Genomic DNA, 27,368 nt, shown 5'->3' with positions numbered 1-27,368 from the left:
TTTCTTTCCAATTCCAAAGAAGAGCAATGCCAAAGAATGTTCAAATTATCATACAGTTGGGCTCATTTCACAGTAATTATATTAAATGTAAATGGACTAAAACTCCTGTTGAAACAAGGATAGAGCAACCATCCAATTTGAGGTTTAGCTGAACTCTGCATAAAATGTATTTAACAGACAAAGCTGAAAAGGCAGGGATATCTAGAGTGAAATGTGGAAGGGGGACAAACTTTGAGCTGCCAGCCCAACAGGGCTGAATTCTGAGTAAGCCTGAACCAAGAGAAACTATCCTTTGGATACTGTGGCTTTCTTTTTAGCATGCAAAAGATGAAGACCTGAATCAGTCTTTTGAGAAGATTGCCTGAATGTGCCATTAAGTTATGCAAATGTAAAGCAAAGACTCTCTATGGAAGCTGTTTGAAAAGCTAAACTGTGCTTTGTTGTTGCAAATTGTTTTAAATTCTTGCTACTGTGTGCTTAAACTCCAGTCTGGTCTTTCACAACAATGGCTGTGGTTAGTTTTCTTCCAAATTATCCAAAAGCAAACAAAAGCCATCTTAGTTATTTTCTTCTGAAGACCACACACTCATTCATTTTCTATTAGTATGACTTTACCTGTCTTCTTTGGGAAATAGCATTGTTTTAGTCTTCTAAAAGAGTCTCTCCCACTTCCTGCCTACAGGTGTATTTTCATTACAAATGTCTCTCATTTTTCCTGAGATTCATCTATCTAACTCATCTAGAATGGAAAGTACCCTAATAGATTATTTTCTATCCCCACATTTCTCTCCTCATTTGGGGATGCGGATTAGTGGTAGGTGAAGAAAAGGGTGATTCTGTAAATCTCACATTGTAATTACTGTTATCAATTGTCAGTGGTAGGATACTGAGTTGAAAACGTAAGTTTTTATGTTATTATTGAATGGCCTAGACCGTCTATGATGTATAGAGGAATAAGGCTAAGGAATAGAATGGAGAAAAGCTATAGAGACAAGAAAAGTATAGGTTGAGACATAAACGAGAGAGGGCTGGATGGGGGTAGAGGTGGACATTCCACCTCTTCAGTTCAGTTCAGTTGTGTCTGACTCTTTGCAACTCCACGAACCGTAGCACGCCAGGCCTCCCTATCCATCACCAACTGCTGGAGTCTAACCAAACCCATGTCCAAATTGAGTCGGTGATGCCATTCAACCATCTCCTCCTCTGTCATGCCCTTCTCCTCCTGCCCTCAATCTTTCCCAGCATCAGAGTCTTTTCAAATGAGTCAGCTCCTTGTATCAGGTAGCCAAAGTACTGGAGTTTCAGCTTCAACACCAGACCTTCCAATGAAGGAGAACTGATCTCCTTTAGGATGGACTGGTTGGATCTCCTTGCAGTCCAAGGGACTCTTAAGAGTCTTCTCCAACATCACAGTTCAAAAGCACAGTTCCACCTTACTGTTCATTCACTAGCAACATCTTTTTGGACTCTGAACTGCACGTACAACACTACCCCACTGGAGATGCAAAGAGGCATCCTAGAATATACCTGGGAATATGCTCATAAAACGTAGATAAAAGACCATACAAGCGCAACACGGATAGGGCAAGCGATCCAACTGCAAAAGTTCACGAAGGAAACGTTAGGGGAGTGAGCCAGAGCATGGACTTTAAATAGTAAAGCTGGGATAAATCCAGATGTTTGGGGAGAACAGTCTGGCCGGTGAAACGGTCCGGGGGCGGGAAAACGTGTCCACACAAAAGTATGAGTTATTTCGTCTGTCATCTGTCATGCACTGCCCTTCCCCGGAATGCAGATTAATAAAAAGGTCTCACTCAGTAGTCCCTGCCACCGACGGGACACCAGACAAAGAAAACATCCGTGCGGCCAGAGGAGGACAGACGGGCCGTGAAAAGGGCCCCGTTCTCAGCTCGGCCGTAGATTCGGCAGAGAGCGGGCCCGAGCACGGCCAGGCGCACCGGACCAGAGAGTCGTGGCGGGAGCCCGACGGAGGCTCCAGGCTGAGATGCGCAGGGGACCCGCGCGGGGCGCACACCGGCCCCTGCAGAGCGAGATGGCTCTGCGCGGTCCAACAGGTCCCCCGGGGAGGGGAGGGTGAGGTCAAGGCGGCAGGGCTCAGCGCGCCGTCCAACTTTCGGCCCCGGCCCTCCCGCCTCGCGCCCTCTCCTCTTCCTGCGAAGGGATACCGAAGTGATGAACATCGAGCGGGGGACACCGAAGTGATGAACACTGGGGGTGGGAGGCACCGAAGTGATGAACATGGCGGGGGGGGGGGTACACCGCAGTGATGAACATTGGGGGGGGCACCGAAGTGATGACAAATGGGGGGGACACCGCAGTGATGAACATGGAGGGGGGTACCGAAGTGATGAACATGGGGGAGTACCGAAGTGATGAAGCGGGGGACACCGCAGTGATGAACACGGAGGGGAGGGCACTGAAGTGATGAACATGGAGGGGGGTACCGAAGTGATGAACATGGGGGAGTACCGAAGTGATGAAGGGGGGGACACCGCAGTGATGAACACGGAGGGGAGGGCACCGCAGTGATGAACATGGGGGGACACCGAAGAAATGAACATGGGGGGGGCACCGAAGAGATGAAGGGGGGGACACCGAAGTGATGAACATGGACGGGGGAGACACCGCAGTGATGAACATGGCGGGGGGGACACCGCAGTGATGAAGCGGGGGGTGGGGAGGACACCGAAGTGACGAGGGGGGACACCGCAGTGATGAAGGGGGGGACCACAGTGATGAAGGGGCGGACACCGCAGTGATGAAGGGGGGCGGCTTCCCCGCCCTCCGCCCCTTTCCGGTCCCGGCTCCGGGGGGCCGCCCGCGGAGGCGGCGAGGAGCCGGGCTCGGTGGCTGTAAACACGGGGCGCCATCAAGACTTCGGATCCTACCGGATTTCCGCGCCGCCCCGAAGCCTCCCCGCCCGGGCGCGGCCCTCCGCTCCCCCGGCGGTGCCATGGGGCTCGCCGCGGCTGCTCCGGCCCCGGGGAGGGGAGCCGCCCGGCCCGGCCCGCGCAAGGGCGCCCCCCGGCCGCCCGGGCTCCGGGCGCGCGGCGCCGCCTCCCACTTTGGCCTTTTGTACCGGCCCCACGTGACCCGCGCGGCCGGCTCTTCCCTGCTGCCCCCGCCCCGCCCTCCGGCCTTCCCCGGCGCCCGGCCCAGCTCTTCCCGCTCCGCGGCCGCCCCCCCGCCCCGCCCGCCGCCCGCGCTGCCCCCTCCTCCCCTCCCGCCCGCCTCCCTCCCGAGCCGTTCCCGCGCCCTCCCCCAGGCCGCCGTTCCCTCGCGCCGCCTCCCCTCCCCCCGCGGCTGTTCCGCCGCCCCGCCTCCCCTCCCCCCGGCCGGAGCGCACTGTCTCCAAGATGGCGGCCGTGTCAGTTCGGGGCATCTCCGCGGTCCGGCCCCGGGCCCCGGGCGCCCGGCGCTCTCCGCCCCCGGTAAGTAGCCGAGGGGCCCCCCCCCGGCCGCCCCCGGCCGCCGAGCCCGAGGCCGAGCCGTCCGGGGGCCCCGCCCCGCCGCCGCGCGGGCCCGAGTGGCCGCTGCAGGCCCCGCCGCGGCCTGCGCCGCCTCCCGCTGCTCTGCGCCAGGCCTCGGGCTGGGGCGCCGCGGCCGCCCCCTCGCGCCCGCCTGGCGCCCGGCGGCCCCGCGCCCGCGGCCCGCGCCCCGCGCCCGGGCCCGGCTCCGCGGAACGGGGGAGTCGCGAGGGGGCGGCGGCCAGGCCGCGGGCGGGCGGGTGCGCGGGAGGGCGGCCGGCCGGGGCTCCCTCGGGGCGCGCCCACCGTCCGGCGCCCGCGGCCCCGGTGCCTGCGCCCGACCCCGGGCCCGGCCGCGCCGCGCGGGCTGACAGGCGGCCGTGCGGAGGGCGCACGTGCGGCGGCGGGTCCGCGCGCTGTCAGCCCGGGGCCGGGGGGTGGCGGGCGCCTGTCAGCGCCGACCTGCCCGGCGGGGCCCCCCAACCCCGCCCCGCGCCCCGCGCCGCTCCCGCCGGGACCCGGCCCGGCTGCGGGGCGCCCGGGAGCGCAGACGTGTGCCGCTCGCAACTCTTTCACGTGATTTCATTGTTAACTTCGTCCCTGGGTTCCGTGTTCCCGTCCGGTGGGAGCCGCCGGGCGGCCCCCCGCGTCTGCAAGCAAGCTGCAGGCTGGTGCCAACGCCAAGTTGTTGTTTTTTAAAGTTTTTCTCGCTCTTTTAAAAAAAGAGAGCGCGAAGCTGTGTCTGGGGGTGGAGGGGGGTGGGGGTGGCGGGGAAGGAGGCCCGGGAGGACTGTCGGGAGCGAGGGGGTAGTTTCCCCGAGTTGGAGTTCAAGTCTGCAGGCGCTTTGCTCGCCGCAGACCCGGGGCCCCTGTGCGGAGCCAGGAGGCAGGCAGCGGCTGTCATTCATTCTCTCTTTTCACCTGCGGGGCAGGTGAGCCGGTGCGGGACGGGCCCCGCCGCCGAAACTCGGGCTGGAGCCGCTCCTTTCTTTCAGCGCAGAGTCCCCCCCAGTAATGAACTTCTCCGACTAATGCTTCTATGATTTCTGTTCTCTCGAGACGCTTCTCACCCAAATGTAGCTTAGTTCTCTCCTGGGGGGGGGGGGCGCTTTTCAGCCAGAGCTCATTTAAAAATTAAGTCTTGCCTTAGGTTTGAGTGTTTACTCGAGCCTTTTCTTTCTTATCAGAGTTAATAGTACTATCGGTTTCCTAGCATCTTGTTAAACTTTTTGTTTTGAGTTTAGTGGCACTCTTTAAGGAAGGATTGCTGCGCGAGCCACTTTACGACATTGTTTATGTTGTAAAGGCTCCTCATTATAAGAGTTCTCAAGAACATTTAGGTAAGGTTAGATTTATTTTTGGAAGCAAAGGAGTTATAGGGTTCATTATTTTGGTGATTTTTAAAAAGATGCAAATCTGCCCGGTTCTTTTGTTTGAAAGTGTTACTGACTTTGATCGTGGAGTGGCAACGTGTATATGCATAATGTTTGTGTGTTTTTTTCCATTAATGTTCGCTTCAGGACAACAGTCTTGAATCATTATGAGATCTTCTCTTTACACGCAGGCAGTATATTTCCCCCCTCTGAACTCTACATTTGATATGTAAATAAGTGTACGTTTGAACCTAGGAATTTCCGGGCCATTCTCATTTCTAGTTTCTGTATCCGTAGATTGGTTGCGAACACTTTGACAGTTGTTGGACTCTCTCCAATATATTGAATGTTACTAGGAGAAGCTATCACAGCATGTGATTCTTAAAATCTGAATGGAATTGGCTTATTTTAAAATTCTTTATAAACACTTTTCACACTTGACTATTTCCATTGTTATTTTCTTTCCACTTGGAATGTTTATAGTAATAGTGTACTTAAAATATGAACTGTGCTGTGTGTAAATTTTGTTTCTTTTACTAGATGAAACAGCTAAAACATTTTCTCAGTGGTTTTCTGCCTTTCTTATTGACTATTTTCATCCAGTCTAAATGTCTGGAATTTTGAAAGATGAAAGATTCACTCTTACTTTCATTGCAGGATTCTTTCTACTAATTCAGGTAACTTGTTGAAGTTCTGATTAGTTTGTTGGGGAAAGCTGTCAAGGAAGAGTTTTAGTTCATAGACGGGTGAGCGGAGATTGTGCAGAGCAGAATAGCCAGCACAGTCCGGTTAGTTATAGCCTGAGGTCATGTATAGTGCATCTCATCTTGTTTCCTCATCATTCATCTTTTTTTCCCTTTTCTTTGTTATCCCAATGGTTTGCACACATGATTGTTTTGAACAATAATAGAAACATGTTCACACTTTTACAGGTGCTCAGTGAACACGTTCTGTTGGAGTGCTTTAAAGGCTAGGATGCTTCAGTTATAACTTACTTATAACGTGGACCTTGATAGAAAACTGACTTTGTTTTCATTGTTTTTCAGGCATAAGATGCACATTTTTCTGCTGGGAATGAGATGTTCTTGAGTTCTTACACCTTTATGAAGAGACCCACATGTGGTGCTATTGAGAAGGTTGTTGGGAAGTTTGAAGACTTTTCAGATAGCAGGTTGTTTTGGTTTCTAAAGTAAAAGTGGGGAGGCACCTGTTTTGTGAAAGGAGAAAGGACCGAGGCCAGAAAACTTGTATGCTATGGTTAACTGGTTCCCAGCCTCCGGGAATGGTGTTTTCCGTGGTGTGAAACTTACGCAGCATCAGGATAAAGGATAGCGACTCTATGGATATACAGAATCCTTCACCATGGTAAAACTCGCCAACCCGCTGTACACGGAGTGGATTTTGGAGGCCATCAAAAAAGTGAAGAAGCAAAAACAGCGGCCTTCAGAAGAAAGGATATGCAATGCAGTGTCTTCATCCCACGGCTTGGATCGTAAAACTGTTTTAGAGCAACTGGAGTTGAGTGTCAAGGATGGAACAATTTTGAAGGTCTCAAATAAAGGACTCAATTCCTATAAAGATCCTGATAATCCTGGGCGAATAGCACTTCCTAAACCTCGAAACCATGGAAAATTGGATAATAAACAAAATGTAGACTGGAATAAACTGATCAAGCGGGCAGTTGAGGGCTTGGCGGAGTCCGGCGGCTCAACTCTGAAAAGCATTGAACGTTTTTTGAAAGGTCAGAAGGATGTGTCTGCATTATTTGGAGGCGGTGCTGCCTCTGGCCTTCACCAGCAGTTACGATTGGCTATTAAACGCGCCGTTGGCCACGGCAGACTCCTTAAAGATGGACCTCTTTATCGGCTCAACACTAAAGCAGCCAGTGTGGATGGGAAAGAGAGTTGTGAGTCTCTCTCCTCCTTACCTCCCGTGTCGCTGCTTCCACATGAGAAGGATAAGGTAAGAAGGGCGTGCGCATCAGTGTTCCTGGAGCTGGGGAGACAGCTTGCTACAGAGCCACATTTCTAGGCTGTTCAATAGCGGTTACATTGGGCGTTCAGGGCCCTTTGTGGATAATCACTGCCTGGCTTTTATTGGTGAAATCTAGGTGGTGAGAACTCAATAGATGTGATTGTTCTCATACTTTGACATATTTGATGCCTAAGATTTCAAAGTGCAGAGTATTGCTCCGCCCAAAAGAACATACTTAGAACTTTAAAACTATTATGTAAAAGTTTTTATAATAGCTTCCTGCTGAAGTCGCTGAGCAGCCAGATGCTGGAAACTCTAAGAACCTGTCTTCTTCCTTTCTTCGTTTTCTTACTGGCCAGGAATGAGACTGATTATCCTGACCAAAGCAGTGGCAAAGCAGATTTAGCAATTCTTACTTCTGCTGTTTGTATTCTAATTTTGGGTGTGTGTTATTTTTTTGCATGCGATAAAGTCCTAAACATTGCTCATGACAGATGTAGCTGCGTGGGTCAGGAATACAGTAGTCCACGTCGCTGAAGTTCTGGGGAGCTGGGAGTCTTGGTGCACACAGGTACCTTCCTGTGCTGTGTTTTATGCCGTTACTTTGTACAGCTGAAAGTGTCTTCTTAACAGTTAACCTTGGCCCTTAAGTAGATATCCGGGGTGAGCAGAGTTGTGAGTAGCTCCTCTTCACGTTGGCCTGGTGTGAGAGCTGTGAGTTTATTCCAGGCGCCCAGAGTTGCAGCTCTGTGGGGCGGGTGTGCTTTACGGCTGTCGCACACCTTAGTGAGCGCCAGTGGCAGCATCTTCATTTTGCTGAAGCCCACGGAGGCTGTTTCCAGCATGTTAACATTCTAAAGTTAATAACATTGAATGTACTTTAAATGTATTTTAAAATATTTGAGGTTTGATCTAGATTCTTGGAATTAATAACCCGCCCGTAGATTTTTTTTAAATAGCAATTGAAAATGAACAGTTTTTTTTTGGATGAAAATTTTAGAGATCTATTTTAGGGTTCCGTTTTCCCTGTGGGCTTTGAAATAGAAGCATTATCTTAACTGTTATTACCCTTAAAATGATTCTAATGGAGTCTTGAATTAATAGGCAGTCCCATTCATAACATGGTTCTGTACCATCGGAGCGTTCATTAAGGGTGTATTGAAAATTCAAGGTGGACAAGGAACTGAAATACTTCATTCTTTCAGTTCAGTGTTGTAAGGATTGTATGAATTGTTTCTTGATCCCATGGCTGAAGTTAAATGAAATAGAACAATTGATTTCAACAACTGTTATCAGATGATCTCTAGGTTTACTGCATGGAAATGGGAAATACTTTATAGTTTAGAATGAAATCAGTGTCACATCTGTGAATCGGGTATTATAAATTCTTGTTAGAACTCCTGAGTGCTTTAATTTCTCTTGCTTGAATTAGGTATTTTAATTTTTAAAAATGTTAGCCATACATGAAATGTTAGTTGTGCATATCTTTTTTTTTAAAGGTAGTCGATATAGTACATTGAGGACAAAACTGAGTCTTAACACCCTAAAATTGTACTTTTGAAAGGGACTTTTGAAAACCGTGTAATCCAACAGTCCTTATTTTGCTGCTAGACTGGAGACCTTTGCATTAAAAAAATATTTAATCCATTCGAGGTCTGCTGGTTTGCTTTGGTTAGAAATATCTGTTTGGCTACATATTACACTATTGTAAAGCAAAGTGACTGTGGAAAAATTGAGTTTTGTTGAGTAGATTTTTGTGTATTTGTACTGGTCTGATTGGGAAGCCAGTTTACGGTAGTTATCTACAACGTTAGGGTTAATGAGATCTGTTATATATTTTCTCATAGGAGTCTTGTTTTCAGGGGTTAAGTTTTCTGTGTGACTTTCTCCAAAGATATGAAAAGCTCACATTAAAAATCATAATGCAGTAAACTTCAGGGCAGGGAATTATTCCTCCTATGAACAGATTATGTTTGTTCCTTTTGTTGTATTTAACTACTGTCTTCTTTTGTAAAAAACTGTTCAGTCAGTTCCCATTTGGAATTGATTGATGGCTGTTATGAACCTAGATGTTCTTTAAAAAATTATCCAGGTTGTATTTGATAATACAGGTAATTATTAATTCAGCAGAGAGTTACTGAATGCCTGCCGGGGACCGTGCGCTCTGCTTGGAGCTGCAGGGGCCGCACCTGGGGTCTGCCGTGCGCGTACCTGCTGGTCTGGTCGGCTGTGGGTGAGGGAGCAAGCACAGGGACTGTGGAGTAGCCCGAGCAAGTTCCCTTTTACTTTTCTCCGTATCAGCTCTAACTTTTAATTTTTTTTTTTTTAATTGTGATGTTAACCTTTGGAAGGAGCTATATGTTAACTTTTCAGCAACTAGTAGTTTTTGCTTTGCTCTGAAAGTGAGATGGCTGTGTACAAAAAATCTTGAGAGTTTTCATGAAGACACTTGGACTAAAGTGTGTCTTCACGTTGATAACTAGGAGAATCTGGAGATACTGTGATTGAAAAGTTTTATCCATGTTATGAGGGAAATTTCTGTGCTAACTTAGGGTGTGGTAGTTTATGGTGAGTTTGTTTAACTTGATTTGTTTATACTGTGCGCCAGGCATTACCTTACAGCCGCACATAGGTTAACTCATGGGATCCTCATACGGCTCAGTGAGATCGGTGCTGTTATTTTACAGGTGAAGACGTCGAGGCATAAGAGCTTCAGTAACTTGTCCAAGTCACAGAGGTGTTAGGTGGCAGACAGGGCAAGGTTTTGGACTTGGGCATCCCGGCTCCAGAGTGTTTGTCACGGAGATGCCTGCTGCCTCCTGAGAGTCGTTCGGTGTCACGCCTGTCCGTGCTCTTGGGTCCAGTTGTGAGTGTTCCTGGTGTTAACTGCGAGGCACGTGGGAGAGGACATGTCCCGAGCTCCCCTTTCACTGTTTGCATCCCTTTCTTCTCTTTCTGTCATAGAATGGATTCTGAATTTGATTTCAAACCAGCAGTAAGAATGTAGCAGAAGTAAAAGATTATGAATAATTTATTTTTGTATACCTGAGATCCATAACTAAAAAACAGTTTGGTCTATGTGACTTTTTTTTTTCCCCCTTAAAGTTATTTTTCTGTGTGTATTAATTTTCATTTCAGATGGCCCTGGAGTCTTCTGATTTGTAGTTTGGGGTCTGTTGCGTGGCTATAATAGAGTGCTTTAATTTGGGACAGAATGTTGCCTTCCCTTGAATTATGGGCTACAGGTGAAGGTGATGTGTATAACTGCTTATAGGCGGAGGTGGTATGTGTAACTGGCTTAAATAAGAACTTCTGCTTGCAGATTTCCTTTTTTTTTTTTGAAATAGACGTTACTGTAAGAAAATTTGTTCATTTACTTTTATTTATTCAGTAAGTGTTTAGGTGACTACCACGAACAGTGCATTTATGATTTAGGTCCTGTTGGGGATTAAGGCAGACAGCATAGAAATGGGCAATAACTTTTTTTACACCGTTGTTTTAGTTCACAAAATATAACTTTTAGTTTTTACAATCATTGTTTTTTGATGTGTGTAACAGTTAGCTGCTGTGAATCTCTTGAGAAAGAATAAGATGTTTTCCTGGGTGAGGCTAATTATTACCTGAGATTTGAATGGTCCATTAAAAGAATTACTTTGGACACTGAATCTTGGAAGAATCCATTTCCCTTTCAGGAATAATTTTCACCTTCATTTCAAATTTCTGGGTTCATTTTACACACAGAACAATGTACCTGAATATCTTTATTTTATGTTCCATATTACTAATGCAGAAAACTGCTCCTGTGGTGATCAGCCAGATGAGGAAACTGTTAATCTGTGGAGTATTGTGGAACAGAATTATATTTTGCTGAAGCATTCCAGTTGGGAAGGGAAGAGAAGATACTGTCAACCAATGTTATTGTTTACGTCATTACCCAGCTAAGTGACTTGGAGCCAAAAGATTAAATGATAAATTGCTAGCCTTCTAAGATAAGTTATATTGAAATTCAGTAGAGTCCAAGTTATTCTATGTAACTGGAACTTGGCATTTTAAGTGCAAAGAATAAATGAGGCTTTGACAGGAACTTTGATTTTTGATGTATAGATGCTGATTAGAATGGAAATATATTTTCAAGTTAGGAGAGTTAAGAATGAGAGCTTTGATTTAGCTATTTGGAAATGGCCTTAATCATAAAATTGTTTCACATTTTATGTGTTAGTGTAGTGGATCTGATAAAATTGTTTATAAATGTAAGCTTGGTAATGTTTTCAGATATTTTGTTGCTATGGTACTTTACAGTAATCGTCCATGCTGTTAAATTCAGGAGTGTGTTTACTGCTTGGCAGAATGCTTGTCTACTTAAAACATGCACACACATAGCAAATACCAGAAAGTGTAGACGCTACAGAAAAGTTGAGATGACATAAATTAGTAGTAAAAAGTGGAAAAAGTTCTCAATTTAAAATCCTTATGAGAGCATGCAAGCAAGTGTATTTTATAGTATAATTATTGGGAAACTCTTTAAGATGCAAGTTTTAATTCTGATTCTGTGGGAGAAGGAATGGAGGATAATGACAACTGTATCACTCTTTAAGTGAAGAAGGATTGCTTTAGAGAAAATTATCCTAACCATATGTTGCTGACTTTTTTTTTTCAAGTAATGGCAAGGATACAGCAACATGAATAATGTAGATTTTGTAATGTCAGCGAGTTTGCAACTGATTGATCTCAATAATCGTTATTTTCTTACATTATAGTTAATAACATTAATTGTAATTACAGTATCGTACATTTCTTACATCACTGTTTATATGATTTTTTGATGACCCTTAAGTATCCTGGGTCCTGAGGAGAAGCTGGCTAGAAATAAAAATTTGTTACTAACAAGTCATTGAGGTGGGTTAAATATAAATGTGTGTGTGTGCATGTTAGTCGCTCAGTCATGTCGGACTCTGTGAGCCAGTGGACTGTAGCCCACCAGGCTCCTCTGTCCATGAAATTCTCCAGGCAGGAATACTGGAGTGGGTTGCCATTCCTTTCCCCAGGGGATCTTCCCCACCCAGGGATCGAACCTGGGTCTCCTGCATTGAAGGCAGATTCTTTACCATCTGAGTCTCCAGGGAAGCCCTAAATATAAATTTGGTTAATATAAATTGACTTTGTCTCAGAAGACTTATTTAAAAAAAAATTAAAAACAGCTCAGGCAGAGGTGTGTTTGTAATGCAGCGTTTATTAAATACAGTCAGTTGCGCAGATATTTTTGGTCTTCGAGTTAGCCTGGGGTGAGCTCTGTGTGCTTCGGTTGTGTTCAGTCCATGATACACCGAGGGAAAACTTGAGCCACTGAAACAGCCTTTGATCAAAACTTCTACACTCAGCCACTCGTTGTTGAGTCATTAAGTCATGTCAGACTCTTTGTGACCTCATGGGCTGCAGCCCGCCAGGCCCCTCTGCCCATGGGGTTTTCCAGGCAAGAATACTGGAGTGGGTTGTCATTTCCTTCTTCAGGGGATCTTCCTGGATCAGGGATTGAACCTGTGTCTCCTGCATTGCAGGCGGATTCTTTACCATTGAGTCACAGTTGCTAGCACTTTGCTGTTTCTTGGGCCAGCTTATAAACTGATGAAATAAATGGAAGAAATTAAGGAAGACAGGTGGTACAGCAGATTGCTCTGGGAGTGGAGACTGAGATGACCTAACTCTTTCTCTGCCCTGTATCGGGAGGCAGAGGAACTGGAAGCAGTTGCTTATAGAAACTATTAATAGGTAACATTTGTTAAGGCCTGACCATGTGTTGGCCACTGTTCTGAGTGCTTCAACATGCAGGCACTTTCTTATTGAAGTCTCAAAAGGACTTTACATGGTTAAGTTTTATAGGCATAGTATATTTATATAATAGCTACTTAATAATACAAATTTTCATTATGGTGTCTCATAAAACACCAAATGGAAGATAAATGTATGCCAAATATATTATCTTTTTTCTTATTCTGCTGCCAGTCTTTTATTCAGTTCATCCAGACACGCGGGCCAGCACTTTTTTACATTGTATTGACTGTTAATACTATGAAGCAGACAGATAACAGAAACTTTTATGAATCCGGAAGAAAAATATTGTGTCATTCCAGGCGTCTTGCAGTTGTAAGACTCTCCACAGATATTTTTTCCTCTTGCTATTTAGAATACTGGTGAAGTGTAATTACACTGACCTGGTTCTTAGCTGTGTGAAAGGACTGAATCTGGGTGCCAAGTTTGCTGGTTAAACTAGAGCTAAAAAATTTTTTTTCTGGTGAACTGAGAAATGGTTTTTAAACTTATAATACTTTTTATGCTCTGATTTGAAACTTCCTAAAGAACCAAATAAACCGTTACGTGTGGACTCGGCTGTGAGCCTCATTCTAGTAAAGCTGTTTACAGGTTGGCTGCGCAGGGGTGGAGCCGGCACTGCCAGGGTCTGCGGCAGGTGAGTGAAACCTGCAGCCACTTCACCTTCCGCTTCTCCAGCGCGGGTGGGCTTCGGGCTCCTTCAGCTGCAGCTGGTGGAGGAGGGAATGGCAGCCCACTCCAGTGTTCCTGCCTGGAGAATCCCAGGGACGGAGGAGCCTGGTGGGCTGCCGTCTATGGGGTCGCGCAGAGTCGGACACGACTGAAGCGACTTAGCAGCAGCAGCAGCAGCAGCTGGTTCCCAAGAAAATCTAGGCTGTTTCTTCTGGGTTTTTCCTTTGACAGGAATGTCAAAGTTCCCAGCAGATGGCTTTCATCAGCACTGTACATAACTCTGTAAATTCAAGTCCAAAGAAATACTTTTGGCTTCATTAGGGAACAGGTGAAGAAACAGTTCATAGCATGGCACTGTTTGGTTTAGGGTTGAAATTAAGCGTGGAGATTACAGGAGTAGATTTGCAGAATGCCATTCTGGGTCAAAATAGTCTTTAACTGCTAGCAATTACAGAAAAGGACCTGCTGTGAAAAAATAAGTCTGGCTATATCGTGTTGAGTAAGTTGTATTTTTCAACTATGATATATTTTATATATTTATTTATATTTGTATGTTTTATATTAATTTTTAATTAAATGTGTTTTTATTTAAGTACATTATTTTTATTTTAAATAATGCTTACAAAGTATAGATAAATTCTCAGGAAGAAAAAGAATACAGTCATCTGCATTTTCTAAAACTTGGAGCCAGTAGCCATCTTGGATAAGGATGATTCTATTCTTATTTCACAAACAGAAGCTGAGGGCCAGAGAGGTTTACGAGTTTTGTTTAATGCCACACGGCAAGTTAATCACCTCTGGGTGATGCGATCAGGCCCTTCTCAGTTCTGTGCTTTTTTCATTAGGCTGTAGTACTGCTTTATAGTTTTAAGAGAGGAAAGAGTATAAAATAACATTGTTAAAAATCTCTTCTTTGATGGAAACCATAGGATGAACCCTGGTGTGGAGAATTTTGTTGATTTTTGTAAATCACAGATACATAAATCTGCTTGTTTCAGTGTTTGAAGACTCTGGAAAGTTGAACAGGGTTTTTTTTTGGGGGGGGGGGAGACTGAAGAGGAATTAGAAAGTTTTCTTCTGTTTTAGCTAAATATTATGAGAACATGTTAAACTACCCTAAAACTGGGAGATAAAATACTCCTTGAATTTTGAAAAAAATGTTCACTTGCAGTTAAGTCTGATTTTGAGAAAGTCACAGATGATGATTGAGTGCCTTGGGTAGTTGATTTAAACTTGAAATATTTAAGACTGAGATAGAAAGGGAGGGACAAGCCTTTCTATTATTAACAATTAGTGAAGTAATTTTCATCAAAGGCATAAATATGGTTGGCCTAGGAGTGTATGGTCTTATGTATGCACAGTATTTTGGTTCTGGATTTTGTAATTGTTGTTCAGTTGCTCTGTCTTAACTCTTTTGCAACCCCCGTGGACTGTAGCCTGCCAGGCTCCTCTGTCCATGAGATTTGTCAGGCACAAATACTGGAGTGGGTTGTCATCTCCTTCTCCAGCAGTTCTTTCTAACCCAGAGATAGAACCTGCGTCTCCTGCATTGGCAGGTGGATTCTTTACCACTGAGCCCCCAGGGAAGCCCTGATTTTGTAACACCAGGAAACAGACTTTACAGGAAAGGCAACAGACAACAGGTCATGTTTGTCTTTTTCGGCTTTTATGACCAACAGTTCATCTCTGCATTACTTTTACTTTGTTGTAAAACCTAGCAAATGAACTAGAGAGTGGCAAATAAAAGTTAAGATTGGGGACAGTTACTTATAAAATAATTGGGTAGAGTAATATGGCACTATTTGGTTTGGGTTGAAATTAAGCATAGAGACTATAGGTGTGTAGCATTTAGTTTTGCAATGGGTGATTTTAAGCTTCTTGGAAAACTTTGAAAGGAGAAAATGACTGGTATAGAAAGACAATCAGGCAGCCTAAAAAACTTACAATTGTTGCGTGTATGAAAGAAGACAGCTGCTTCCTTTACCTTTTGTGCAGAAGAGGGGGGTCCGTGTGCGTAAGGTGATTATCACGCTCACCCTGTAGGCTGCCTTTCCCTCCAGGGAGAAGGGGACTGCGGTTGACCCAGAAGGCTGGTGTTCAGTGTTGGTTTTCAGTTCTCTCTGCTTAGTAGAGCACAGGTTTGTCTTTTTTCTTCCTCGTTGGCTGCAGTGAGGCACCCAGCTCCTCAGTTTTCTAGGATCTGTAACAGAATTCTTGAAAACATCATTGCGTTGTGTGTGTGTGTGTGTGTGTGTGTGGAGTGTAGCGCTGTGCTTTAGTGTGTGTGTGTGTGTGGTGTGTGTGTGTGTGTGGAGTGTAGCGCTGTGCTTTAGTGTGTGTGTGTGTGTGGTGTGTGTGTGTGGTGTGTGTGTGTGTGGTGTGTGTGTGTGGAGTGTAGCGCTGTGCTTTAGTGTGTGTGTGTGTGGAGTGTAGCGCTGTGCTTTAGTGTGTGTCTGTGTGTGTCTGTGTGTGTGGAGTGTAGCGCTGTGCTTTAGTGTATGTGTGTGTGTGTGTGTGGAGTGTAGCGCTGTGCTTTAGTAGTTTCCCGGCTTTCCTTTTTAGGACATCTTTAAATATATGATGTAGGGTTTAGATCCTCTTTCACCATTTTCCAGTTTTAGTTATTTCTTTTCTTCCCTGCTAGTCTGTTTTCCTTTAGTACTATAACATAAATCTAAAGTTCTGTTCTTTCTAAAGCAGTGGTTCTTAATACTAAATCCACTTTAGAATTACCTGAGGCGGCTTTAAAGAGAAACACCGAACCAGTTAAATTGGAGAAGGAAATTGCAATCCACTCCAGTATTCTTGCCTGGAGAATCCCATGGACAGAGGAGCCTGATGGACTCTACATTCCATGGGGTCCCAAAGAGTCGGACACGAGCCAAGTGACTTACGCGCGCGCACACACACACACACACACACACATGTGGGCACACACACACACACAGGCTAATTAAATTAGACTCCAGCAGTGGGGCCCAGATCTCCGTTTACTGACACCTCCCTGCATGTCTGACGTGCAGCCGTGGTTGAGAACCACTGCTCCAGTGCTTAGAGCCAGCATGTCCTGGGGCGGGAACTGTCGGGGTGGGGGTGGCGGGGGCGGGACAGGCGGGGAAGGAATTGCCTGTAATTGAAATTTCAAATACAGGAAACACTCTCCTGAACGCACTTTGAACTCAGGACGGCGTACCCCTGAATTTTGTTCTGGTCCTTGACCATAACTGCCCTATTTTTCCACCTTTCTCTCTTTTCCCTCTTGCTGCACCTGCTCTTTTATCTCTTGAAGGTCTCCCATGGGGTATGTTCTTCAAGGAAAGCTCCCTATGTGATTCTGCTGTATCCCCCCATGAATGCTTTCCTTCTAATTGCTTGGCTTTATGGTTTATCATTGCAGTTACTTGCTTTACGCCCGCATCAAATTGGCAAACCCCAACCTTGAAATTACGCCAACTGTTCTCTCCCTATGGGCTTCCCAGGTGGCTCAATGGTAAGGAATCTGCCTTGTCAAGCAGGAAACTCACATTTGATCCCTGGGTCAGGAAGGTGCCCTGGAGGAAGAAATCACACTGCACTCCAGTGTTCTTGCCTGGGAAGTCTCATGGATAGAGGAGCCTGGTGGGTTACAGTCCACGGGGTCACAGAGTCGGACACAACTTCGAAACTACGCCACCACCGCCATTCGATCCCTGCTCTTCTGTGGGACTCGATCGTTTTGAGGAAAACTGCAAACTCGCAGGGTGGTAGGCTGCCACTTACAAGTTTGTGGTCTCCTCTCTGCCCTCTGCTTGGGACTGTGTGTCTGTCTGCAGTCTTTCTCTTTGCAGGAGTTCAGGGTTCTCTCCAGCCCTCTGCCTCTCTCGTCTAACAGACACTCGCATGTACTCCTTCAGAGAGAACAAGTGTCTCCAGCCACGTGGGCTCATCCGGCTTGACCCTCCCGCCCTACCCTAAATGCACGGTGCTTGTATCTACCCCTCCTCTGCCCGTTTAGAAGACACGAGGGAAGCGTCCAGAGGCAGCGTCTCGGTTTACGTGCAGGATCCTCTCCTCTCCTGCCCAGGAGCCTTGTTCCATCTTTTCACTCCTTGCCATGTAACATGGGGACGTCTCTCCCGTCAAGTTAGAATAGAAACAAGCATCACTGCTCCAAATTCGCTCCGTCTTCACCCTGTCTCCTTCCCTTCATCATGAAGCTTCTTGGGAAAAAGTCTAGAATTGTTCCAAATCTGTTGCAGTCTTGCCTTTGGCCCTAAGCACCATTTGAAACAGCTCTTGTGGACAGTTTTCAGCCTTTATCTTTCCTGACCTCTCAGCAGCACTCAGCACTTGTTGATTATCCTCTCTTCCCTTGCCCTCTGGGATGATTCTTTCCTGGGTCTTCACCCGCTCTGCTCGTCTTTCTGGTGATTGGTTTTCAGTTTACTGGCTTTCTATCCTTTGCTTTTCGCTTACATATTGAATTTCCTAAGGTTCTGTTCTTCGTCTCCTTATTGTTTTCACCTTCCTGAATTGTCTCTAGACATACCTTCTCTGTACTGATGACTCTAAATTCATTTATTGTTCAGTTGCTAAGTTGTGTCAGACTTTTTGCAGCCTCATGGGCTGCAGCATGCCAGGCTTCCCTGTCCTTCACTGTCTCCTGGAGCTTGCTCAAACTCATGTCCATTGAATTGGTGATGCCATGCAACCATCTCATCCTCTGTTGCCACCTTCTTGTGCCCTCAATCTTTCCCAGCATCAGGGTCTTTTCCAATGAATTGGCTCTTTATGTCAGGTGGCCAGAGTACTGGAGCTTCAGCTTCAGCATCAGTCCTTCCAATGAATATTCAGGGTTGATTTTCTTTAGGAGTGACTGGTTTGATCTCTCTGCTGTCCACGGGACTCTCAAGAGTCTTCTCTAGCACCACAGTTCTTATGCGTCAGTTCTTCAGCGCCCAGCCTTCTTTATGGTCCAACTCTCACATCCATACATGAATACTGGAAAAACCATAGCTTTGACTAGACAGACCTTTGTCGGTAAAGCGATGTCTCTGCTTTTTAATACACTGTCTAGGTTTATCATAGCTTTTCTTCTAAGGAGCAAGAGTCTTTTAATTTCATGGCTGCAGTCACCATCTGCAGTGATTTTGGAGCCCAAGAAAATAAAATCTGCCAGTGATTCTGTCTTTTCCCCTTCTGTTTGCCGTGAAGTGGTAGGACTGGATGTCATGATCTGCATTTTTTGAATGTGAGTTTTAAGCTGGCTTTTTAACTCTCCTTTCACCCTCACCAAGAGGCTCTTTAGTTCCTCTTCATTTTCTGCCATTAGGGTTATATCACCTGCATATCTCAGGTTGTTGATATTTCTCCTGGCGATCTTGATTCCAGCTTGTGCTTCATCCAGCCTGGCATTTTGCATGATGTACTGTGCATATAAGTTAAACCAGCAGGGTGACAGTATACAACCTGACCTACTCCTTTCCCCATTTTGAACCAGTCCATTGTTCCATGTCTGGTTCTGACTGTTGCTTCTTGACCTGCATACGGGTTTCTCAGGAGACAAGTAAGGTAGTCTGGTATTTCCATCTCTTTAAGAATTTTTCACCGTTTGTTGTGATCCACACAGTCAAAGGCTTTAGCGTAGTCATTGAAGCAGAAGTAGATATTTTTCTGAAATTCTCTTGCTTTTTCTATGATCCAAGAGATGTTGGCAGTTTGGTCTCTGGTTCCTCTGCCTTTTCTGCATGCAACTTGTGTATCTGGAAGTTCTCAGTTCACATTCCGTTGAAGCCTAGCTTGAAGGATTTTGAGCATGACCTTGCTCACATGTGACATGAACACTGTTGTGCAGTAGTTTGAACATCCTTTGGCATTGACTGTGGCCTGCCAGGCTCCTCTTTCATGGGACTCTCCAGGCAAGAGTACTGGAGTGGATAGCCATTGCCTTCCCCAGGGGATCTTCCCAACCCAGGGATCGCACCCAGGTCTCCTGCCTTTTAGGCAGCTTGTTTACCATCTGAGCTACCAGGGAAGCCCCACATAGGGAGTGCGTCATGAAGGGCGTCGTCCTTGAGTGAGGGTCTTGCTCGTTTCTCTGTTTCCTTCCAGTCTTAGTGCATGTGCTGCCGAAGCGACCGCTCTGTAAGTTTGTGTCTTAACCCTAACCTGTCTTTTGATCTCTGGGCTTACAGATCACACTGTGTTGTGTAGTGTCTTATCTCAGTCCCTTCAAATTCGTGATGACCCAGAGGAAGCTGATCACTCTCCTCAGCTTGCTCTTTTGATCTCATGCTTTGTGAGAGGCATCACCCTTGACTCTGATTCCTAGCAGGATGGAACTCTGGTACCGTCTTCTGCACTCATGTGCTGCTCTTTCGGATTCAGCTCTAGTCCATCCCCAGTCTTTGCTCCTTTACTTCTTTAATATCTCTTAGTGAGCTTCTTGTTCACTCCAGCCGCTCCTCTCGGTGTGTGTCCTCACCGTTACTCTCCTGACCGAATAGCTTCCTCCAGTATCATCTCCGTCCGATTCACAGGAAGCATCTTATTAAGAAGCAGTTAAGAGCAGAGGCTCAAGAACCAGAGTGTCTGGGTTTGCATCTCCTGTTGGTACCTCACATCATTTGCTTAATCTTTCTTTGCCGCATTTCTTTCCATAGAATGGGAATAATACAGTGCCTGTCTCATAATGAAGCTCTGAAGACATGATGAGTTAATACAGTGTACGCCAGTGTGGTCTAATAGAGCCTTGTACGACGATGGCTGTGCTCAAGGCAGTAGTCACTCGCCATGTGGCCCTTGAGCCTGTGAGATGTGGCTGGTTGACTGTAGAACTGAACTTTACATTTTCTTTACTTGTAATCTAATTGAAATAGCCCCCTGTGACTAGTAGCTGCAGCCGTGAGCTGCACAGGCCTCGCGCTGCATAAATGTTACCCGTTCCCCTCTTTCTGAGACTCTGCTGAAGACGCTCAGTGCCACGTTCTGTGGCGTGAAGAGTATGTATGAATTTGAGCCCCCTTCCTTACCTCCCGTGTTGCTCCGGACTGTCTCCTGCGGCGGCTTCCAGTGCCCCCCCACCCTCCGTGTCCTCGATGCGGCGCTTCTCAGAGTGCGGTCCCAGGGCCAGAAGGAGCAGTGATGTCCCTGCAAAACTTGTTTGAGGTGCAGATTCTTGGGCTGTTCTCATGCCTACTGAATCACACTCGGGGGGTGGGGCACAACAGTTGGTAGGTTCACAAGCCCCCCAGTTGATTGCGAGGTGTGCGTGCGTGCCAGGGTCTGAGAAACGCTGCACCTTCCCGACTGCCTGGTGTTCCTCACGTCCACCGTGTTTCTCCTGCTCCTTTGTTTTTCTCCTGTCTCGAGTCCCTTTTCTCTTCTCCGGTCAGCTCTTTCTTAACTTTGAAGACTTAGCCTCGGCATGGCCTAGGCGTGTTCTCTGCTCCCTGTCACCCGTCTTGCTTCCAGGCTGACTTAGCCAGTCCTTTCTCCAGGAATGGCTTCTCCCTCCTGCGCTCCCTCCTTCAGGCCCCTGATGTTCGGAACACCCCTCCTCTTAGCCCGTTTGCATCATACGGACAGTGAACTGAGGATCTGGTTGGTCATCCCTGTATTCCATCCATCTCGCACGGTGTTTGGTGCTTTGCACGTATTTATGGAGCGTCTTCCAGGTGCCAGCACAGTGGTCCAGGTCCTGAGTGAGGCAGATACAGCCCTGACATTGATGCTCGCAGTGGTCGGGCTCTGGCGGACTGAAGCAGTGTGCCGTGGAAAGGCAGAGGGGGTGGGGAAGGTGAGGGGAGCCTTCTCAGAGGAAGTCACATGTGAGCAGTTAGAAAGTGGGGAAGCAAGTGGGTGGGGTGGGAAAGAGAGTGGTTCCTGCAGAAGGAACAGCATGTACAAAGGCCTAGAAGCAAAACATTGTGGGCCCACAATAAACCTTTAATTGAATATGAGTTTAAAAAAAAGCAAGTCACATGTCTAACTTTTGAAGTGCTACACTCTCCCCAGCAAACTTTAGTTCGCACTTTATAAGCTGCTTTTATATTTGATATCATACTTTCTTTGAGCTGATGTTTAGAGGGTAACCTCCAAGCCAGCCAAATACATTTATCTTTTTTCTTTCTTCCTTCCTTTTTGCCTTTTTTTTATGGTAGAATAAAGAATTTATCTAAAGCATTCTTCTACACAGTGAGGGACACATCAGTGCTAGCAGAGGTAAACACATTCCTTTTATTGCATAAGAATAGGCCAAAATTTTAAGCAAGCAACTTCAAATTAAGGGCATTGACGAAGCATGGCCGTAGGAAGGCTGAAAGGTGGCCAGCATGACCATCGCAGCTGTGGGCACTCCTGCAGCCCCGCTCTGTGTTGGCCCTTTTTACCTGTTGCTACCATCCCAGCCTTCTTGTTGCTCTCATTAACCCTCCATTTTAAGGGCATCAGTCCTTGGTTAATGTGCTGTGTAAGTTCCCTTTTTGTAGCTGTTGAATGCCTGCTTTTCTCTGTATGAGACTTTATATATGTGCTTTTTAGTAAAAAAATCATCTTTTACTCTCGGAATGCTTTACAGGTAGGTTGGCTCCATCAACTACTAATTTTGGGGAAAGAAAAAAACACACAGTTTTGTTTATGATAACTTCAGCTATGCAGAAAACTCCTAACGTTAGCCTAGAGAAGGGAAAAGAGAGTCTTTTCCCCTAAAACTTTATATGGGTGGTAATAACATGTTCTGAAGTGTTCCACAGATTGAAACAAGTGGCCAGGTTTTGCTTATTTAGAATTGTGTGGTTAGTTAAGGGAATAAATATAACTAGAACCAGATCGCTCTTTTTTTTTTTTTTTTGGTGGTATCTTTGGGTATCAGGGTGATGGTGGCCTCATAGAGTGAGTTTGGAAGTTTTCCTTCCTCTGCAATTCTTTGGAACAGTTTAAGAAGGGTAGGTGTTAACTCTTCTCTGAATGTTTGGTAAAGCTTGCCCGGGAAGCTGTCAGGTCCCGCACTTTTGTTTGTTGGGAGGTTTTACATCATGGTTTCAGTCTCAGTGCCTGTGATGGGTCTGCTCATGCTTCCTGTCTCTTCCTGAACCGCGTCTCTCTCAAGCCCAGTACTCCTTCAGCCACAGTAGGCTGACTCTTGTTCATGAAAATGACAGCGTTTAAAACAAAAAAGTGCGTGCTTCTTCAGCACCCAGTTTTTGGTTACATACATCTGTTAAACCACGTATCAAGTCATACATATTATTAATCTTTATATCCAGGTCTTGACACATTGTTAGATGCTCAGAAAATGTTTGTTGAGTGGAAACTGTCAGGTTTAAACTGGGAAGGGGAATGATAGAAATAAGGTTGGGTTTTTTTTTTTTAATTTTTCTTCTTCTTTTTTTAAGTATTAAGTCTCCTAGTGAACTTAGAAGCTGAAACCATTTATCCTCTTAAAATATATAGATTGAAGGGAGAGACAGTTTTTGATGGTTTCTGCAAATACTTGACACCTCAGCTGAAGAGTGCCTTCTGCTACTTCCTTCAGGGTAATATTTGTTCTGTTACCCATGTAGTATTTTAAAAGTTAAGAAATTATGTTTCCCCAACAGGTAATACATTCACTAGTACGTAAAACTTTAAAAAAGAGGAGTATTCCATGAGACATGGTCTCCTAACTCAGTGCCCTAGCCGACCAGTCCTCTTCCTGGGTGGCGTCAGTAAGTTCTGTTTTGACTTTTCACAGAGATCTGTGTGTATGTAAGCGGTCACTCCATATATGCATTTTTCCCTTTGTCCCCCCCCCCCCCCCCCCACACACACACAGCTGATAGTGTATCTTAACGTACTGTTCTGCACCCTCCTTTTATTTTCCTTCCTGCTTAATGACATAGTTGAAGTGTATTCCGTATCAATACATAAAGTTTGGTGGTATTCCCTTGTGTGGGTGTGCCGTAATTCATGTAACTAGTCCCATGCTGATAGTCATTTGTTTCCAGTTTTTTTGTGACTACGAATAGTACTCAAATAACCTCCTTTGTTTGTTATTTTACTAACAAATTCCTAGAAGTGGAATGATTGGGCAGAGTGTGTCTTTCTTTGTAATTTTGATATTTCTGAATTTCTCTGCATGGAGATTCACCCACTGTGTGTGTGAGAACACTTGTTTCCTCACACCCTTTGGAACAGTTTTTTCAAACCTTTTGATCTTTGGCAGTCTGATAAATGCATAATCGTTACCCATTTTTGACTCTGTTCTTTCACTGTCATTGAAGTTTGCTCTTCTAAGCTAGTGACCAGAGACAGCCTCTGATTACCTGTGATCCACCACTGAACCTTTCTGCTACTAGGCTGTTTTAAGCCTGATTACTTGAAAATATGCAGTTTTTAGAGATTGTTGTAAATCTTTTTTTAACTATTGCCTTAATACATAGGTCTTCTTGCTGAATTTCTCTTGTAAGCAGTGACTTACACTGATAGATTCCTGTTGGGTAGGATGAGCCCGCCTTTGCCACCATGGAAATCTTAGCCTGTCGCTTTACTGCTTCTGGCAAGGAGTAGATGATTTAGTATGACCTTGTTCGTCAATCTTTTTAAGTGCTTACATTTGAAAACACATAATTTTGAATAAATATTGTATGCTGGGTAATACGTTTAGGTCATAGCAACCTTTTAAGGAAGGTTCTCTATTTTATAGAGGAAACAAAGGCTCATAGAGGTTGAGTGATTTGCCCAAGGTTGTATAGCTTTAGTATGTATGTGCCAGAATGTAGAGGCTAAGTGGGGTGGTCAAAAGAAAAAAACACTATGAATTCAGAATTGAGATAAACTGAAACTCTGGTAAACTGGTGCAGTGGTTTAAAGTGCTTCCTAAATTATCATATTATTAATAATTCCGATTAGCTTAATGCTTATATTTAAGAGCACATATCTTGACCTCATTGATTACTTATTGTTTGATCTTTAAATTACTTTATCCTCCATGAGCTTTAGTTCCTTTCCTGTAGAAGAGAAGTAACCACCTTATGCATCCAGCAACTGATTATTAAAGATTGTTTCAAGTTTGAGCAAGTCATGGCTCAGGTGGTTCCTTTTGCTTTCACTTTAAAAAATAAGCAGCAGGAAACAGTGCTGATTTCCCTCTCCTTTCTCCAGAAAATGCCAGAACAGAACCAAACAAATTGATCTATTAACCCACAAAATACTGCCGTCATATTTTGAAAGACTGAAGTTTTCATGAACACATACCCACTTTTAATAGGACATAGACGCAGACGTCTAGATAGATTAAAATACATAATTCACACGTCTATAATCCATTTAAGTTAGGGTGGATAGTCTCTGGTCATATTCTTGTAGAAATAGGGATGATATATGACAATCCCTCCTTTGGCCTTGTTTTTAAGTGACAGTATTACTCTCTTCTCTAGTAAAAATAACAACCAAAAAACCAACAACCCTTGCGCCCCCCGCCCCCCAAGGGTACCCCCTTTCTTAAAGCTGGCAAAATAAGTCTGTATCTTGTATCTTGAAGTTCAAGATAGAGTAAGGGTGAAATCTTAGAGCTGTTGTTTTTCATTGTGCAAAGCAACCTGGCCCATATTTAAAGTCCAGCCAAGGACTTTAATATAATTAAGCACCATGTTGTATAGTACTGCTCAAGTTTTCATCTGGAGATCTTGTTAAAATGCAGTTTCAGGTCTTTGCCTGAGATTTTCCATTTCTAACAAGCTCAACAATTCTACTGCTGCACAGAACACCCTTTGAGCAGCAAGCTTCTATAGGACTGAATTTCTCCTTTACTCTTGACTGATTGTCCTAAGTCATATGCTTAATTTCAGATACTAAGCAGATTTCCCCTGAATGTCTATGTCCCAGGCACTGTGCTAGGACTGGGATTGTAATGAGAATGCTAGGGAGACACTGCTGTCCGTCAAGGGAAAGCCACGGAAATAAAAAGAATCAAGTAGTGAAGTTGTGATAGACATGTCCAGGGAACTCTGGTGCAAAATCTAAGTGCAAAGCTACTTTTTAAACAGGTCTATGAAGATCCTGAAACTGGGTTGTCTGATATGTTGTCATCTAAGTTCTCAATAGATGTAAAGTGAAACTGATTGAATTGTCAGTCTAAAAGAGATGTTGGCAAACTTTTTCGTGTGAAGGGCCAGATAGTAAATATTTTGGTCTGTCTGATCACTCTGTGTCTCTGACCTGACTACCCAGCTCTGGGCAAAGCAGCCACACATATCTTCTCGTAAGACTTTGCCTACAGAACCGCGGGCGGGCTGGGTGTGGTCCGAAAGCCACAGTGTGCCCACCCTGTTTATCACACCTTGTATATTACACTCAGTTGTAAGTTGTGTGGAAAATAACTTAAAGTAAGAATGATTTATTTGAAAAATGTGCTCTCTTGGAACATGTTCATTTACCTAGTGATACCCCTGAGAATGGATCATGCATGTCATTGTCATTTGTTCTGTGTATCATTGGGAAAAGACGGGTAAAGAATTATAGTTAATACTCTTACTGAAGAGCAGCTCAAATGCCTGTTTCATCCTTTTCTTATATGGGGAAAGAAGCTATAACAGGCAAGAGGGATCAGGGAGTTTCAGTACAGCTATGTAATGAAACATTTCCATAATTTACTTTTTTCTGGCCAGTATTGAAAAACATGTAATTTCTGGATCAAAAGAGAATGACATTGTTGGGTACCCAGATCAGTTACTATCATTTAAGGTGATGAATAGAATTTAGGCTCTGGAGTTTGCTTTCTGGTCTCGCCACTTAACTAGTGATCTTGAGCAAAGAATTTATCATTTCTTTGCCCCTCAATTTCTTAATAGGATCATGACCCTGAACACAGTTTTGGGGATGATAAGAAACGCTATTTGATAGCACTGGTAAACAGTAGGCCCTCCATTCTGATCTGCTTGAAAATTTAAGGAAAAAAGTCTCTGTCACATAAGAATGTTAAAATTTTCTTGGAGGTAAAAAAAGTGGTGGAAGAGCATGCTCAAAATAACATGCAGACAAATGTAAGGCCTCTTAATAAAGAAGTAAGTAGGTAAGAATCATTTAACTCTCGAACTGAAGTCTTAGAAATTCTTTCAATTCAAATTCGTATTTTTACAGACAAGAAGAGATTACATGACTTCCCCTAAGTATCTCTATGTTGTCTTTGTAAATAGGTAAAGAAGGAGACACATTCATCCATTAACCAGATACTACTGGCTCTTGGTTAGGAATTTCTTTATCTCTAAGCTAAATTCATCTTGTTTCATTTTAAGCACTTAATAGCTTTCTTTGCTTATTTTGAACCCTTGGTAAATGTTGACTCAAATAATTTTGTCTTCAACAGAGATGAAGAGTAACTATAGTCCTGACTATAAATTAAATAATATTGATTTATTTAATGTTGTCACTAGGAACACATTTTTAATGACATATTTGTAGTTCTTTTAGCTTGGGTTTTTTTGCAGACTTAAAAATTTACAATAGTATTAGTCTTTTTTAATTGCATCAGTGGAAGGGAATACTGACAAGCCAAAAAATGATGCATTTTATATATATATATGTTTATAATAATTACTATTTAGTGGCTTAACTCAGTTCTTTTCTGTCTTGGGTTATTGTAGTTGTCTGTCAGCTGGCTTTCCTTCATTCATCCAATAAATAGTTAATGATACCTGGCATGATAAATGCTGCAAATTGAGCAGTGAACCAAATGGGTAAAAATCCCTGCCCTCATAGGGCTTGTATTACCTGGCAGACTCCAATCTAGCCTTCTGAAGCTCACGTCTGTACTGTCTGATTATTCTCTCTAAAGTATCCCATCTTCCATTGTTTAGAATCTTCAAGCCCGTTGGATTTCTGTTACTGTGTGGATAAAATTCAAGCTCCTTAGCCTTTTTGCAGCTTCATCTGTTGACACACTCTTCTTGACCCTGTCTTCCAACATATCACAGTTCCTTGTAAGCCCCATGTTCTCTTGCTTTTCAGTTTTATATGTATTTATTTCTGTTTGGAATGTCATTCCAGACAAAACCAAAAATAGCTAATAAACCTCCTT

General features: G+C 44.6%; 1 protein-coding gene and 1 long non-coding RNA gene across 3 annotated transcripts in view; one reads left to right on the top strand and one right to left on the bottom strand.

The window, feature by feature from the left end:
- The window catches only part of LOC122432244, a 32,135-nt gene extending 29,009 nt beyond the window's left edge, over positions 1–3,126 (bottom strand). Inside the window, exon 1 of the long non-coding RNA XR_006266799.1 lies at positions 2,910–3,126. This is a non-coding gene — a long non-coding RNA (uncharacterized LOC122432244). The remainder of the gene's footprint in view (positions 1–2,909) is intronic.
- Positions 3,127–3,302: 176 nt separating this feature from the next.
- KAT6A (lysine acetyltransferase 6A) overlaps positions 3,303–27,368 on the top strand; it is a 103,436-nt gene continuing 79,370 nt past the window's right edge. For both annotated transcript variants that reach the window (XM_043454008.1, XM_043454007.1), the window contains exons 1-2: positions 3,303–3,452; positions 5,908–6,823. In XM_043454008.1, the coding sequence (XP_043309943.1) occupies positions 6,224–6,823 (600 nt within the window). In that variant the 5' untranslated portion in view covers positions 3,303–3,452; positions 5,908–6,223. The remainder of the gene's footprint in view (positions 3,453–5,907; positions 6,824–27,368) is intronic.

Source organism: Cervus canadensis, chromosome 31, assembly GCF_019320065.1.
Source record: "Cervus canadensis isolate Bull #8, Minnesota chromosome 31, ASM1932006v1, whole genome shotgun sequence".
NCBI lineage: Eukaryota > Metazoa > Chordata > Mammalia > Artiodactyla > Cervidae > Cervus > Cervus canadensis.
This window is presented reverse-complemented; position numbering and strand designations above follow the sequence as displayed.